General features: G+C 39.1%; 1 protein-coding gene across 1 annotated transcript in view; it reads left to right on the forward strand.

Moving 5' to 3' along the window:
* The window catches only part of LOC136677594 (serine/arginine repetitive matrix protein 4-like), an 84,662-nt gene that overhangs the window by 45,877 nt on the left and 21,790 nt on the right, over positions 1-16,995 (forward strand). Inside the window, exon 2 of the mRNA XM_066655157.1 lies at positions 10,257-10,400. Within this exon, the coding sequence (XP_066511254.1) occupies positions 10,257-10,400 (144 nt within the window). The remainder of the gene's footprint in view (positions 1-10,256; positions 10,401-16,995) is intronic.

A 16,995-nucleotide genomic window follows, 5' to 3' on the forward strand; every position in this document is an offset into this window, starting at 1 on the left:
ACATAGAGAGAACACACCAAGCACCACACAAACAGCAACACAAGGCGATCAAATCCAGTCCCCCCATGCAACATAAACTCATGACAAATCAGACCACTGCAGAGCATAGAAAACAAAGATATATATATTTCTCTCGCTATATAAAATGATTCTAAGAAATTCTCTGAAATGGTTTTATGGAGAGAGCTCTATATATAACTTAGTTTTTAGTGTCCCTAGTTTCATCCTCAAGCTTTGTCTTAAGCCTCAGTTCTTCTTAATGCTTCTTGCTCATACTCTTAGGAAGTTTCTATTTTGAGCCTAGGTTCTTCTGAGTCTTTCTATCTCATCTTCTCTGTATTTTCTCATTCTCATGAAGGGTGTTTTTTTCCCTCTGCCACTTCTACCGGAGCAGCTTTATGAACATGTGCATTATGAAAATGGCCATGCAAACAAAATTGACTTGAACATCACAAACTGTGAAGAAAAACAAGGACAAGCTGAGGAAGGTTGTGGCTATAAGAAGCAGAAAATGGTATAAATAAATGAGTGTTGTTTGGAATTTGAATAGAACATGGACGGATGAAGAGGGAGATTCGATTTGTTTTAGCCATTTTATGGAGGATTTCATATTTGTGAACAATCTGTTCATATAAGCTGACAGTGTGTGTGTGTGTGTGTGTGTGTGTGGAATGTGTGATCAGCAGTTTAACAGCAGGTTGTGTAAGTGCGTGTGTGTGTGTGTGTGTGTGTGTGTCCATGCCATCTCGGATGTATGAAAACAGCTTGAAGCAGCATGTTATACTTTGCCAGTGGGGGATGGAAATTAAAAGCCCGTTCGTATATCAGTCTTTGTTTTGTCCCTGCGGAGGCTTTCACTACTGTCACCATCTCCCATGATGCCTTACCAAGTCGTTCTGCTGACTCCCTGCACTTATTGTATAAACAGTAAATAATTACACTGCACAGGAGGTAATTATTGCAGGAATGGAAAGATTCTGATTCTGTTTAACCTCCACCTCCCCCCCTTTAAAACTCCATAGGTGTTTTTTTTTTCTCTCTGCCCAAAACATTGGAACTTTTAGCAACAGAAAACTGGAACTGTGTTTTTCCATTTATTGTCTGTACAGTGGTGAAACATTCAGCATTAGAAACACTGATAATGTACCTATATTGAGTGGCCACTTCATTAGAAATACTCACAAAGCATTGATCCAATGGGAGATTGTAAATTCAATCCCAGTTGATGCCCCAGCTAAGACCTGGAGCCGAAAACAGCACAATTGATTGTCTATTTACCCCATCATGCAGCACAATACCAAAAAGCATAAGCATCTGTTGCTTAATATAACTGATCTGGGCTGTCAGCAATCTCCTCCAAATGTTGAGCTGAGCAGTAGCATTGTTTTAGCAGCAGTTTGAAAAGCAGAAATGGCTAGCTTTAACTTCCATGCACGATAGGACATGTTTTTCACACTTGCTGCTTAAGTTTGGCACTAACAGGTCTTTTATTGAAGGACTTCCTGGTGAAGTGAACGATAATGTAGACAACAACGGTATGTTGAATGTTTATTGTGTTTTTAAATAATTAATTATAAGCAAAGGCTAATTAGCATGCTAATGTTATTAGCATTTTTGTTAGTTTCACTTGTTTCTGTGTACTTATAAATAGTCTGGAGTCTGTAAGAACACGAGAACATGTTAGCTAATGTGCAAATTTTCACTCTCAAGAAAAACTTAAAAAAGAGTTCTTAAGTTAACATTGTAAATACAAAAAATATTTTTGGAAGTGTGTGTGCAATACAGAGCAGTGGAATGTTTCATATAAGTGAATAAATTATTCTATATCTAATTATGTTCTGCACTGCAATTTCCCAAAATGGTCAGTGTAATTTTGTCCTGTCCAACCTAGCAACAGTCGTTATGAAAGAATGTATTTGTGGAATGGTCATGGATAAGTCATTTAGATCAAAGAAGTGACACAGTCACAAGAGTAACATATTTACTGAGTTAATATAAGATTATAAATGGCATAATACTCCTACAGCCTAAGGGATCATTATCTGGACATTCTGTATTTGGGTTCCCAGTTTGTGGGTTTTTCCTGCTAACTGTTATACTATACTGAGGGCCTCCCTGTCCTGCTAGTGCCAAGATGATGATGAATCATGGTCCATTTTTACACTCATAAATGACCTCAGCAAGGCACTTTGTTCCTTATATTATCCCCTCATCTGACTGCATCTAAAAAAATATGTTCATTAAATGTCTGTTTTAGACATTCATTCATTCATTCATTCATTGTCTGTAACCACTTATCCAGTTCAGGGTCGTGGTTGTTATAGACATTATTCGGAAAATAACCTTTTGTCATTACTGTGATAGATGAATAACAATTGCAATCAAAAATGTCTAGCAGAATAAAAGCAGTTCATACAAAGGTAATTACCTTATTGTCTATTAGATTTATTGTTCAAGATGTCTGTATTGGTGTTTTCTAACATGTACCAAGAAAATACCTTTCCATTTCGCCCATTACTGTAGTGTAGCTGCCACAATATTTCAAGGTCCTGGGTTTAAAACTTGCCTCAGGTCACTGTCTTTAAGGAGTTTGGGGCATTCTTTCTGTGTCTGTGTGTATCCTCCAGATGCTCATGTGTTGCACCACAGTCCAAAGCTTATGTTGTTAGGTAGAATGACTGGGCAAAGTTGTCCATTGGTGTGAGTTTTTTTGTGATTTATTGAGTGTGCGTGATGCCCTGTGATGGATTGGCTTCTTGTCAAGGGTATGCTCCTTCCTTGCGTCAAATGGTTCTTGGTAAGCTCTCTACCCACAGCTTTCCTGATAAGTATGAAGTGGTTTCATATCAAAGAATGAAAGAAAGAATTGTGATTATGGCTCAAAAATATACAATAATATAACAAAAAATTATGCCCATTGGTTTGTCTGCATTTCTCTTGTAAGAACTGTCCAGGTGCTGAAAATTCTGAAAGTATCATTTAAATTTAAATGAATTTAAATATGTATTTGAATGAGAGGGCTACATTCTTATCATCAGGCAGCTGAATTTATCTTGCACTAACTACACATGTATGCATAACTAATATGCAGTGCGTGTATATATATAGTGTTATTTTGAGATATAAATAGCCTCTGTTTTTGTGCGCTCAGAGGTGAGCATGACTTTTCCTCTCCTGCGGTTTGTTCCATGTATCCTACACCATCTGTCTCTCTCTCTCTCTCTCTCTCTCTCTCTCTCTCTCTCTCTCTCTCTCTTTCTTTCTTTTTCTGTCCATCTCATGCCCTCTCTCCCTCCCTCTCTCTCTCTCTCTCTCTCTCTCTCTCTCTCTCTCTCTCTCTCTCTCTCTCTCTCTCTTTCTCTCTCTCTCTGTCCATCTCATTCTCCCTCTCTCTCTCCATCCCCCTTACTCCAGGCTCTGTGCACTGTATGACAGAGAATCAAAGAAGGCCTAAGCCAAGTGCCATGAGTCATCCAAAACACAACAATACACACACACACAAACACACACACACAAACACACAAAATCACACACAAAGTCCCACTTCTGGGGGATCTAATATTACAGAGCTGCAGAGAGAGCAGATTACAGCACAGAGAGGAACACAAAACAACAAACGTCAGACAAAACAGCACTGCGGGACGGAGATGGAGAGTGTGACAGCATTAGTGTTCATGATTTATGGTCCTTTGCTGTTTATTTGCGCCATTAGAATGGCTTAAAGGCTTTCGCTTTGTTTGTAAACAAGTCACAATTGCAGTGTATAACCGTCCAGTAACATCTGAATAATGATTTTATTTCGGTGGCCGGGTGGGAGACTCGTAAAATTGTACCAAAACAAACAAAAAAATAACCCACATAAAAATATCTTATGTGCTCTCGTGCTGAAACATTATTTTACAGCAACAGTTAAGATTTTATGACTCGTTCTGATGCAGAAGCCTCGGTTCAAAGAGATTTTCAAATACAGTAAGTGTGCATGCACTGAAAGTGGGATTTAGATCTGATGCTTTCATCCTTTTTTCATCCTTCTACTCCCTCTCCTCATGTTTTTGTTTGCTCCAAGTATCTTTTCTCCATTGTTGCCTCTGAATTCTCCCAGTTAGTGGCTCAGGAGCCGTGCTCTCTTCAGCCTCATGGATTACAATTGCAGAACCTCACTGGAGTGTGTGTGTGTGTGTGCATGTGTTAGAACTATACATTATGTGTCGAAAATATCTAACTGTGATTTTTCTGGCTAATATCTCAACAGTGACATTGAGGGCCTAAAGGCATGGAGCTTTGAGGGCCACCATTCCATAGCACAAATTGGGGGTTTATACCTCTATATTTGCTGCTTGCCATTGAGCATGGTGGACTTGGGTGATGTTCTGCTGTCCCATATAATGTCATTTCAACGTAGGGTACACAAGCAGTGTGCACAGTTGAACATCTGTCTTCACAATGGGGGTCCTTTTGTGTACCTGAATTCACAGTCTATAAGGATAAAATTCCAAATTCAGTGCTCTCAAACTTTTGACACCCAGCGTATGTCAGATGTGTCCAGCAGAAGAAAGCTTCTCCTGTTCGTTTCTAGGCCGACAGGTGGAAAAGTGATGTGAGGAGGGAGGAATCGATTTCATTTAGGTTCTCATCATCGAGGCTCTCAGAGTGAGGAATTACCAGAGCGCTACATGACGACAAACACCACAGCTACAGAAGGACTCCTCTAATAAAGGAGCTGTAGCAGTGGTTTGACTAATCCACTCTCTCTGTGCTTCAGATTTGGGTTTCCTGTCCTTCAATTACAACCAAACAACCAACCCCACCTCCTGAGCGCTTCTCAAGCTCAGATTCTGATTCATAGTTGGTTTTGTCCAAAGCCCTTCTATGTCATAAGGAGCACTGTGGAGAGAAGCTTTTATTATTTTCGCTGTTATACAATTCATTCATCTTTGCACCAGTAAATATTTCTACTTTTCTGGACAGGCTTAATACTAGACTGTTGAAACATTACTTTGAGGGTTTGATGGCATTCAGCCATGAAAGCATTTGTAAGGTCGAGTACTGATGTTGGATAATTAGTTTGGGATCACAAACACCACTTCAGCTCATCCCAGTGTTATGTAATGGCACTCCTGTACTCCAGAGAGCACAGTTCTACTGCTACACAGCCCAGTGCTGCCAGAATTTGTACCTGTTCTGGTCAACACACAGCACTGAGCACAGTGATCTCAGACTCATGTGAGGCTGCTCCAGCGCATCCCATTTCGTTATTGATATATTATCACAGTGTGCTTCAAATATCCAATGATAAGCAGAGTTTGGAACAAGGCATCTGTTTTGCACATTGCAGTACTTTCAGTGTATTTGTTCAAATATGTAAACAACATAATGCAGTATATTGCATTTTGATTTGAGCAGATCATGCTTAGCTGCGGGGTCCTTATATTTTCTCTTCACGTAGTGAGGCTGTGGAGGATGCAGCCTGTTATTAGCATGATTTTGCCCTGCCCTCGCTAATTCATGGGCGGAAGAGGACGAGTTTCCTCCTCCGGCAGGAAGACACAGGCAATCAAGCTTTAATCTGAGAGACTGATTAACCTCTCATTACAATCAGCCTAACAAACACACACACACACAGTCTCACACACACACACACACACACACAGAGAGAGAGAGAGAGAGTCTAATACTGCTCCATCTGGTATACACCCCCCCCCCCCACACACACACACACACACAAAATACCTACAGAGGGAAGAGAATCTGTAATTATGACTAACTATCACATATACAAGCTTTTGCACTCCAAGTATCACTACTAATAACTCTAATAAGATCACGGATGCTTTCTGCCTAGTGGGTGGGACTGCTATAAGTCACATGACACAATTAACCATTACACCTCAACAAGTCAACGGTCCATATTTAGATGATCTATTAAAGCCCCTCTGATCTCTATAATGTATGCACTAAATGGTAAACTCCACTGGGATCTTTTGTTATAAAAAATGTTTCTTGCTGCTGTATCTCAGTCCTTCACGGCATGATCCAATCACTGACTTTCTATGGGGCTTTAATGATATTTAGCCATAATAGCATTAGTGAATTTAGGAATAATCACAAACCACTTCAACTTTTCTTAGCAGCATTAGATGGTGCTCTGTCATTCCTGAAAACAGTTTTGTTGCTCCACACTCCAGTTCTCTGGGACTATATACCCCTCTAGATATCAGTTTGCATTGAGGATGGAGACTGCTCCTGAGTGTGATTAAATATCTGTAACCGTAAGGAGACTTAATGTATTGAAATTTCTACTTTCCCTGTGACTAGTTACTCGTCACTCGTTGCCACGGTGCTGAAACCATATTTGAATAAACCACCATAAAAGGTTTGTAGGTACTTGATGGCAGTATTGTTTCCTCTTTTAATCTCGGCTGACTGACATTTTTCTGTAGAAGGCCATTACATTACTGAGCATGCAGTGTAGGTTTGGAAATACTGACGAGTGGAAATACAGTGGAATGCTGAAACAGAAATGAACAGAGATTAAATTGTACTCAAGTATAACCAATGGCACATTATATGGCCTCAAATGACTGTGTAATTACATATCAATACATGTAACAACAGTTTAACTACTGATGATGTGTTCACTATTTCAAATGAATTGCAGAATTACAGCTTGTGTATCTAAATGTATAAATACATGAATGTATCTTAGGTAGCTTTAAAGTATATTTTCTTTAATTGAATCAATTGTGATGTCAAAGTCCAATATTAAACATGCCTTAAAGTTTAAGGTGCAGTCACTTTTTACACAAACCAGAACCAAATCAGATGACTTTGGTTCTCTCCTGATTGGCTAAATGCAACTGTCATGCAACACGAATTCAACTGAATATGGTGAGACAAATTGCAAGTGAAAATGTACTGAACCTGATGCCCATTTGCTGCAGCTTGCAAAAGCCGCTGCTGTTTTTTTAAAAGGAAAATTCAATTACAAGGTTATCTGTAGAAGCTGCTGTGATGAATTATTGTATTACTGAAGTCCACAGAGTTTGAAGTTATATTTACATGCAAAGCACACCACTGGCTTTCATGTTTGTGCTGTGTTTTCTTGGTACCTGTTAGAAAACACCAATACAGACATCTTGAAGAATAATAGACAATAAGGTAATTACCTTTGTATGAACTGTTTTTACTCTGCAAGATATTGTTGATTGTTATATTTATTCATCTGTCACAGTAATGAAAGTCTTGTTAGAAAAACAGCACATCAGTCTGTCAGAGGTGTGTTATTACACAAACACAGGTGTTTTATGTGTCAAGATACCCCAGTAATGGGTTATAACTCATGATACACATGTTTTTAAATAGCTGTTCTTGTAGCCTAGTAGCCGTTTTCACCAGTATTTACACTGTAAATACATGCATTTTAAACATGTAACTACACAGCAATTAGATATCCAGAATAAAGTGGCACTGAATACACTTAAGGGGCGGCAGGGTGGTGCAGCAGGTAGTGTCAGTCACACAGATCCAGGGACCCGGTGGTTGTGAATTCAAGTCTTGCTCCAGGTGACTGTCTGAGAGGAGTTTGGTGTGTTCTCCACGTGTTCGTGTGGGTTTCTTCCGTGTGCTCCGGTTTCCTCCCATGGTCCAAAAGCACACATTGGTAGGTAGATTGGTGACTCAAAAGTGTCCATAGGTATGAGTGAATGTGTGTGTGTGTTTATATGTGTGTGTGTGTGTGTGTGTGTGTGTGTGTGTGTGTGTGTGTGTGTGTGTGTTGCTCTGTGAAGGACTGGCACCCCCTCCAGGGTGTGTTCCTGCCTTGCGCCCAGTGATTCCATGTAGGCTAGATAAGCGGTGAACTAGATAAATAGTTACAAACAATGAATGAATGAATGAATGAATGTATACACCTAAAAAGTTGACGATTTTAATGTGTGAACTACCTGATAATTAAAACAGGAAAAAAGTAGTACATTTTCTGGAAAATTACATGGCATTATTTTTTTTTATTAAACCAATTCCCATGGACTCTTTTTAAGTGTCTTTTAAATGCCCTTGAGATTTCTCTCATTTTGCAGATCTTTATTAAGCAAATCCTGTTCTTTGTAATAAATGGACTAGGCAAAACTCTGAAAATGACTTTGCTGGAGAGTGGCCCAATTACATGAAATGCGCTGGTCAGATGAAGTTAAAGTCTTCGAGAGTGTTTTCAACACATCTTCTGAAGTGTTAATGAGGAGAATTGTGTTGTCCTACTGAAGGTGTTATTTCATTTATTCCACCACTAAAATGTAATTGGAAGGAATGATGAGGCACAGCAGGACAGGTTTTGTGTAATAGCATAGCATTTTTAATCACTTCCATTGAATGCCATTGTAGTAAATAAAACTTGTTTATTGGTATATTTTGTCTGCTATTTGGATACATAATACAAACCTTGATTCCAATGTTTGTGAAATGGTAGTGCAAACAGAAAGCAAAGTTTATTAATTTGACATTGTATTATTAACTTTTTATGTAATCATACAATTATTTAAAGTCTGTAACCCTCTCCAAAGTTGCGTAATGAGCATGTTTACTACTATCTTACATCACCTTTTCTTATATCACCAATTTTCATTTAAAAGTGGAATATTTTCCTTTTCTTCCTTAGCACTAATCTTCAACTGTGCCTTCAGTATCATATTGATCTTTGCATGCAGAGATGTCACATTTCTGCTTTCATCTTTTTCATCTTTTGCTGATATTATGTGCTGTAGGGGTGCAATACCTGAAACTCCTGCAGCTACTGAGTGCATTTAAAATTTAAGATTATTTACTGTGCTTTTATGTCACATAACAAATGTTCCAGTGTTAAATCAACACTATTAGTGTTAACTTAAATCTGAGAGTGATAAATTATTATACTAACAGTGTTAATTTAACATTAGTAGTGTTGATTTAACACAGGTGAATTTGCTGTGAAGAGTGGCAAGTCTTGTCTAAAACGACCAGTATCTCATTTTGAAATGAGTTGCAGACATCAGTTTCATGACCAAAAGTGGGAGTCACAAACCCCTGCTTTCTGTTTTTATTTGCATTGCACCTTCTCTCCCAACTTTTTTGGAATTGGTTTTATAATAAAAGGAGGAGAAGGTGAAGACAGGGAATTGTGCAGCGTACTTCCACTGTCCTCCATCAGTGAAGGACGACCTCTCTGGGTTTTCCACTTCAGTCTGGAGCCCAGCGATGATACGCCTGACAAGCTTGAGATCCAAAAATGATTTCAGAAATGTCAGATCAGACGAAGCGTGTAAATAAAAGCTTTTTTCCTTCAGACGTCTCATTTAAATGCTGAGCAGATGACCTCTGAATCCATGAAGGACTGAGAGGAAGATGTGGAAATGCTGCAGTATTACAGCAAATAGAACTTAAAATATGAATGACTGAAATTTTGGCTGATCCTATAATTTGTTTTTTTCTACATTGGAAAAAAAAATTCCAAATTTATTCCATTGGACTGTATTTACTGCAACATTTTGAGGTGGCCTTTTCATAATTTTTCTCTCTTCTCTCTCTCTTTTTGTATAGTAAGGATGGTTCTTGTGTGGGTGTAGCAAGCTTAAGCTTAAGAAACCCAAGAATGAGCTTGAACTTCAAATAAAGTGTTAGGGCCCTAATTGTATGTGGTTTTTGGTGCTGCAGAGTGTAACTCGAGGCGGTTCGGCCACAGCTGCTGCTCTACGTTGGCTACTTTTCTCTGCTGTTCACGAGCTCATTAGAATGGCTCCGAACTCTGGAACATTTCCACGCATGTTATATCTCACTCTGATCTGAACCCACTGTAAACAAAAAATAAAAAATGATGCCTTCAGGAGTCAATCCGTTTCTCTATGGTGCTGAATTCAGCCACATTAACGCTGGAACTGAGCAACGCCCCATGCTGATGACGTATAATTGTTCTCATCTAAACTGGTGGAAACGTGGGCCAGTTCACTGGAGAGCACCAAGGTTCCAAGAAGCAGGAATGGAACCGGTTGAAGAACCAAAGTTCATTTGGTGGAAAAGCACTAACTGTAGTGTTTCATTACCCAGCTGCTTGTCCGTTATTAAATTGGCAGTTAGTGTTTTACTCCAAGTATGTTGAGTTATGCAGTCTGTCATGTTGTGTTAGCTGCAGTTTTGAAAAATGCTGAAGAACTTTGAGGCATGAGAATTATAAGAAATATTGTAGCTTATCAATGTTATTAAAATCTTGTGTTCTTATGTTGTTGCAGGTTGGTACCCAAAAGCAATGTGACCCCAGTAGAGCCAACAGAACCAGAACCAGAACCAGCACCAGAGCCGAAGACAACAGAGAGAAAAAGGCGCAACAAACACAGCAGCACACGCAAACATCACAGCCACCATCACTCTCACAGGTACAACATCAGCCCCTCAGTCACAACTTGGTTTGATTTTTTTAAACATTTGGTTGCTATACTCCTGGAGGTGGATGTTATTCGCTGAGTGCTGTTACTATGCAGAAGCCAGAACCAAATAATGGATCTTTAACTCAGTAAAGTGATTTATAAATTTCCATTTTGGTGACAGTGACTGTTTACCTAGACTGCTGCTTATATTGTATTTTAACAGTGTACTAAAACCTGCAATAGTGCTGAGCTGTGGCCAGAATAAGTTTTCTGCTACTGTGAGTAAATGATTGTGGCATTCTAAAGTCTCTAATGTTACACTTATATCATGATGAAAGTAGTATACAAACAACAAATTTAGTATAAGGCACATTTTCAGTCACTCCTTATTTTGCTCTATTGAAATCTGTGACACCACATCTTTCTTTGCTTTACTGAATCATAACACCCACCATTGCTTAAAATCCATTTGACAGTCTGCACTGGCGCTGCCTTACTTACAGCTGCATTTCCTAATCTGCATCTCATTTTTGCCGCATGCGATAAAAGTAATGGCAATATGTAGGACCCAAACCTGTTTGAACACCTGGAGGCTTGAGCCTAACAATAAGAACATAAATGCAGGAAAGAGAAAATCTTCAAACACAGAGGGAAAATGAACACAAACACTCTTATCAGGCCCCCACAGTGCCAGCTCTCAGGTGTTGCTGGGAATTTTAAGATGAAGTGCATCTCTTTCATGGGCGCATCTCGGTGCTTACTTCATTGCAGCTGAAATTAAAACTCTGCCAGGATGAGAAAAACGCAAGGAAAAAAATCGATTCTGCCTGAAATTCCTAAGGGCGTAATTCCTGTGATACCTTCAAAGACTGCAGGAAAAGCCCACATCAGGGGAACAGGGGAGGAGAAAGTGTCTAGAGACTTATCTAAATCAGAAGCTGAATTCGCCACACGCCAGGTGAACATATAAAATAGGAGAGAAAAGGAGCAAGTTTCCAGTGCATCGTCAGGCTTTACACAAGGAGGATTTTTCAGAGAATGCAGCTGCAGTTTGCTTCAAATAGAAGTTAAGCCATATGTAGGGAACTCTACTAGGAAAGCCACTTTAATGGTCCTCTGAACGAATAAAGCGGTGCATGATAAACAAACATCTGACTAAACATGAAACACAAATAAATAATATAACAAAGTTACACTGAAAGCTTTTATAGATAGGGATCTTTATTGCACTTTATTGTTCATTCATATTCCTTTTACATTGTACTTTCACAAGGTTCGACACTTCACTGAAATACCAACTTTTACTTCCAGTCAGTGGCTGTTGATTAGAAACCTCTAAAATGTACATCTATTAAGCAGCCACTTTCTTTTAAACACATGCCTTCAGCAAGGTGTGGTTAAGTATATACTATTATCCAGAGTGATTTAAAATGTAATCATGTTACAGACATAGGTGAATGCATTGGTAGGAATTTTTCCCAAGAAATCCCAAGGATTGGCGTAGTGCGTTGTGGTTACCCAGCCCCAGTTTTCTGCCAAGGAGACATCACTATTACTCACTCTTCTTTCTTTTCTTATTGTTTTCTCTTTCAACAGATACAGAGGGTGGCTATTTTACATCACAAACAAGATGATAAATAAATTATACAGTGTTGTGCTGATAAATTGGCTTTATATTGTTTCACACAAGGCCTTGAGTCAAACTGAAACAAGGGCCACTTAACAACCGCTCACTAACAGCTAGTTAAATCTCCCCACTGGATGTCCGTTATTGTTCCTGACAGGCTTTTAACTCCATAACCTTCACAGTTCTCCAGAGCCGTCCGTCACCTGCTTGTCCTCGAGGTCATGGTGCAAGTCAGTTTTGACAGGAGAAAAGCAGTCTCCACAGAAGAAGCCTGTAAATGACAAAAAAAAATAAAAATGGTTAACATCATGTGCATTCAGCGGCAGACAAAGAGCTGTAACGTTGTTTTCTTTGCCAGCTTGGAGGTGTTGTTTAATAGCAGATTTTAAATTAGGAAATAGTGCTGTGTATAAATAAATGATTTATAAATAAAAATTATATTTACATAAATTATGCATCCACTGAGTAGCCAACAGATAAGTCAGTGCCATGAGAAAACCCTATAGGAGGAAGAAAATCTTCTACTGATACAATATACCTAAACCTTTTTAGACACCTTTTTAGAATTATTGTAGTCTAGTTTAAAGTGCATTTGATGCTAACACAGACACACAAAAGCCTACAATATAATGGAAACTTGGAGCAGCTGTACATAACATCAGTAAGGTAACATCACCATGTTCAATGACAAACATCAACTAGACAGGCATAAAGTCCCCAGGCACTGAGCAGTGGAACAGTAGAACTCTGTTCTCAAGATTGTTGGAGCGCTCTTGTGGATGAATACCATCAACTCTTCAAAGCAATGTTTTAGCATCTAGTCTACAGCTTTTTTATCCAGGAAAGTAGAGGTTTTTATTGCAGCTGGAAACAAACTGCCAATGAATTGCCTTCATTTCAGAGGAAAGATTGTGCATGTATCCACAAATTGTTAGCCCTTATGTAGTCATATCTGTCTTCAAATCATTACAGTGGCTTGACAGAAAACATCAGATGAGGAGGAACCATCAAAGTTAATAAAACAGCGCCCATAGTGATCTAGTCACCTAACAATTGTTTGCATTTTTTTTTCTCTAGCTGAAAGAATAAATGAATTTGTCTCTGGTATCCATTTTGCACTGAATAAAATTAGAACAGAACTACTTTAATACTATGTTGGTTAATCTTTAGAAGAGGTTAAATCATATAAAACAGAAGGAACGAGAACATAATAAGAGCATTGAGCTAAAGGGGTGAAAGCCAAGAGCCTTTGTTCAATTGGGGTTTGGTGAGCAGTGGCTCATTATCATCTAAAGAAACAAGCGTTGAATCCGGCCTTTCCGATCATGGCAGATTAGACAGAAAGGGAGTGGCCCTGCGCTCTTTGATCCTTGTGGTGTTTTGGTTAAGCATGTCTCAGATGTCTCAGGACCTCCGGGAACTGTTTGGAAAATGGGGTTATAATATGTCTCATTTTAAAAGGGATCTGCACAAATACATGGAGTTTATAAAAAATAAAGAACCATATTTATACAACCGGAGTGGCATGGTGGTGCAGCAGGTAGTGTTGCTGGGTTCAAACCCCACTCTGGGTGACTGTGAGGATTTTGGTGTGTTCTCCCCATGTCCACGTGGGTGTGTTTGGTGTGTTCTCCCCATGTTCCTCCGGGTGCACTGGTTTCCTCCCACGGCCCCATTGGTGACTCAAAAGTGTTCATAGGTGTGAATGTGTGAGTGAATGAGAGAGTTTGTGTCGCCCTGTGAAGGAACGGCACACCCTCCAGTGTGTGTTTCTGTCTTCTGCCCAGTGATTCCGGGTAGGCTTCAGGCCCAGCGCAACCCTGAACTGGATAAGGGTTACAGACAATGAATTGATCAATTTATGCAACCACTTTATGGAACCAAAATTATTTCTTTTAGAGAATCACCCCAAAGAATAATTTTGCTGCCTTTGTTTTTATCTGAGATGTAGAACTGCCGAGCCTTACTTCAGTCTGCAACTTTCTATACAAAGTTCTTTGAGCCAATTCATCTCGATTTGCAGTTGTGACAAAATGCAAATGAACTTGCTTTGTCTCGTAACTACATGGAGTATCTGTGTGTGTATATGTATGTATGTCTGTGTGTGTGTGTGTGTGTGTGTGTGTGGGTGTGTGTGTGTGTGTGTGTGTGCACGTGTAAGAGAGAGGGCAAGAAAGAAAGAGAGAGAGAGAGAGAGAGAGAGAATGTTAGAGCATAATGAGTGACAAAGCTTTCTAATTAAGCAGAAAAGGCGCTTGCTTTGTCTCTAATCAGCTTCTAATGCGTTCCAGCTCAGCTAATGTAGAGAAGGCAGCAGTGTGCTTCACTACATCAACCCAAACGGCCTTTTTTCCAGTACAGTCTCCCCTCCGGCTCATCAGATCCATACCCTTTTTCTGTTACAGAGCTTTTTAAAGGTCTGTCGTCATTGTTGGCATGGAGTCAATGCGGGTATAGCCTGAGCTAAGTTTTAGCGTACTATATTTCTCTGAAATTAATAAACTTGTCGCTTGTTTGATTTGAGCTACACTAAATTTAGTTGGTTTAATTAGTCTGTAATCACAGGCAAGACTAGCATTTAGGATTGGCTCACAGCACAGGGATTTCCAGTGGTGAAATAGTGTGTATTTCTGTAACACATTGTAGGTATCATAATGAGAGAATACAGATGAAAGCATGAAAAGCATGAAAAAATATTCATAGCTGATGGATATAATGCTGTGTTATGCAATTAGCATAAAAACCTTAATTTTATGGGTATTTTCTCGCAACTTCTAGAAAGGGTCACTATAACTTTTGCTATGACTGTAGCCCCAGCTAAGCTGTAGTTGTAGTCATTCTCTGTAGTGATAAAAATACTAGTCTAGTTAAGCTAGTATCCAGTATTGGTTGGCACCACAGAGTGTTTCTAATGGTTCTATACTGTGTGTTTAATTAATACACTGTAGGTATTGTTGTGAGAGAACACTGATAAAAAAACAATACTTCAAAACGTCAGGAAATTGGTAGGAACTCAAGGTAGTTGAGGATAGTACTGTGGAAAACAATGTAGTTTTTAGCCACTTTTCTAAGAAGCCTCTAAAGGACCACTATCACTTTTGCTTTAGAATCAATCATAGCCATAGTCTGATCTAAGCTTTAGCATGCTGTAATTCATCGTCTGTCCCTTGAGCCGGGGGAACATTATCAGTCTGCCGAGGCATGATGGAAACCCAGCGTTTCTCCACTGGACTCCAGCCTCACTGTCTCTGGCCTCTGATGTCCAGTCCATTTGTTATTTCACAGATTTATTACTGGTAGCTGCTAGCCTTTTCTCTTGTTAATTTGTACATGTCAGCTTTAAATTATTTTCATCTCTTTTTTTGTAGCTCTGTCTGTCAACATTGCTTCCAAATGTGATATGTTTACATCAACACTGTGTATATGAAACCAACAGGAGTGATGAATGAACATATACATTAAATGGCAAAAAGTTTAGACACTTACTTGCCCAATATATCTTCCTTGATCAAGGGTGTCAGCAAGCGCAGTAACAGCATCTACACTTTAAGTAAGTCTTTACACTAGATGCTGGGGCATTGCTGTAAGGCTTTGATTGCATTCAGCCACTTAAACATTAGTCAGAATCACAAATGCTGTTCACACCTGAGGCATTTGATGGAGCCTCATCACTCACAGGCATTCAACTGCACTCACAGCTTGTATGCATCGCTACAGAACATAACTCACCAGTGGAATGATATACTGTGGAACAGCTTCATGAACCTAAGATCACCATGGTCAATGCCAAGGGTCAGCTATTAGATGGATCCTCCTCACTTAAGAGGACATAGTTCCACTGCTTCAGTGTGAGCTGTGAGTGCAGTTGTGTCAGTAATGGCGTGGGTTTTAAAGTAGCATTAATATCTCATTTGAAGAGATGCTTACACACTTTTGTTCATGGTGTATATTTAACTGTGTAAGTGTATGTGAACTTCTAGTTGGAGTTACTAGCAATATCTATATTCATGTTTTCTTTTACAAATATTCACACTTTTTTCAGTTGTTTATCTTTAATTTTACTATATCCTTCCTTAATTCTTTCCTTCCTTTCGTTCCTTTTCCTTTGTCACTCTATTACCTTATTATTAGAATCCTGTGATGTATTTTTCAGAAATAAATACTTTTTATATACATATATGTTTTCCTTTTAGGAAATCTAATACATAAAATCGGGTAATAATTTGGTATTAACAAATCAAATCTAATTTATTTGTTTAGCGCTTTTTACAACTGATGTTGTCACAAAGCAGCTTCACAGAAGCTTGTTATCACTTGTTAACTACATGAAGTTTGCAGCTTCTGAGCACAAACGCTAAAAGGAAGCAAGCCGTTTTCAGAGACTCAATATGTCTTGTTAAACTGTATGTATTTGGCGTTTGGAAAAAAAAACAGGTATTTGTTGTGAGCCATACCGTTTGCTGACACTCTGGGAAAGGCAAGCCAAGAAAGTGGTGTCTTTGATATCAGCAAAGAAAGATGAGAAATATGGGAAAATGTCTTTGACTGGTGTAAAGTAGGGGTCAGCGTTTACTTTGTGCTGCTGTTATCTGTGTGTGAATGACAGAGTGACAGAGCTTCTTTAAGAACTGAAGGATTAAAGAGGGTTTGGGGGGGAGGGGTGGTGGTGAAGGGGCTATTTGATGTGTTTAAATACAGGCATTCCCTCTCAGAGCAGATAAACACTCCTCTCTCAGCTGCTGGAGATTTGAAACTCCTGAATTAGCTCAAAGGACTTTATTAACTCCAGAGTGTGGCTTCATCTCACTGCATTGTTTGGTATAGCAGTGCTAAAGCCTAAGCTTTTTAACTTGCTCAGCTGCACATTAGAGTGATGGTGTTTATAATGTGTTTGGATTGCAATGTGTTCAGAGTGATCACAGTAATATTACACAGTAGCAGACTTTTGACAATCAGCCCATATATTTCATTGACCTT

This window comes from Hoplias malabaricus, chromosome Y (genome assembly GCF_029633855.1).
Source record: "Hoplias malabaricus isolate fHopMal1 chromosome Y, fHopMal1.hap1, whole genome shotgun sequence".
Taxonomy (NCBI): Eukaryota; Metazoa; Chordata; class Actinopteri; order Characiformes; family Erythrinidae; genus Hoplias; species Hoplias malabaricus.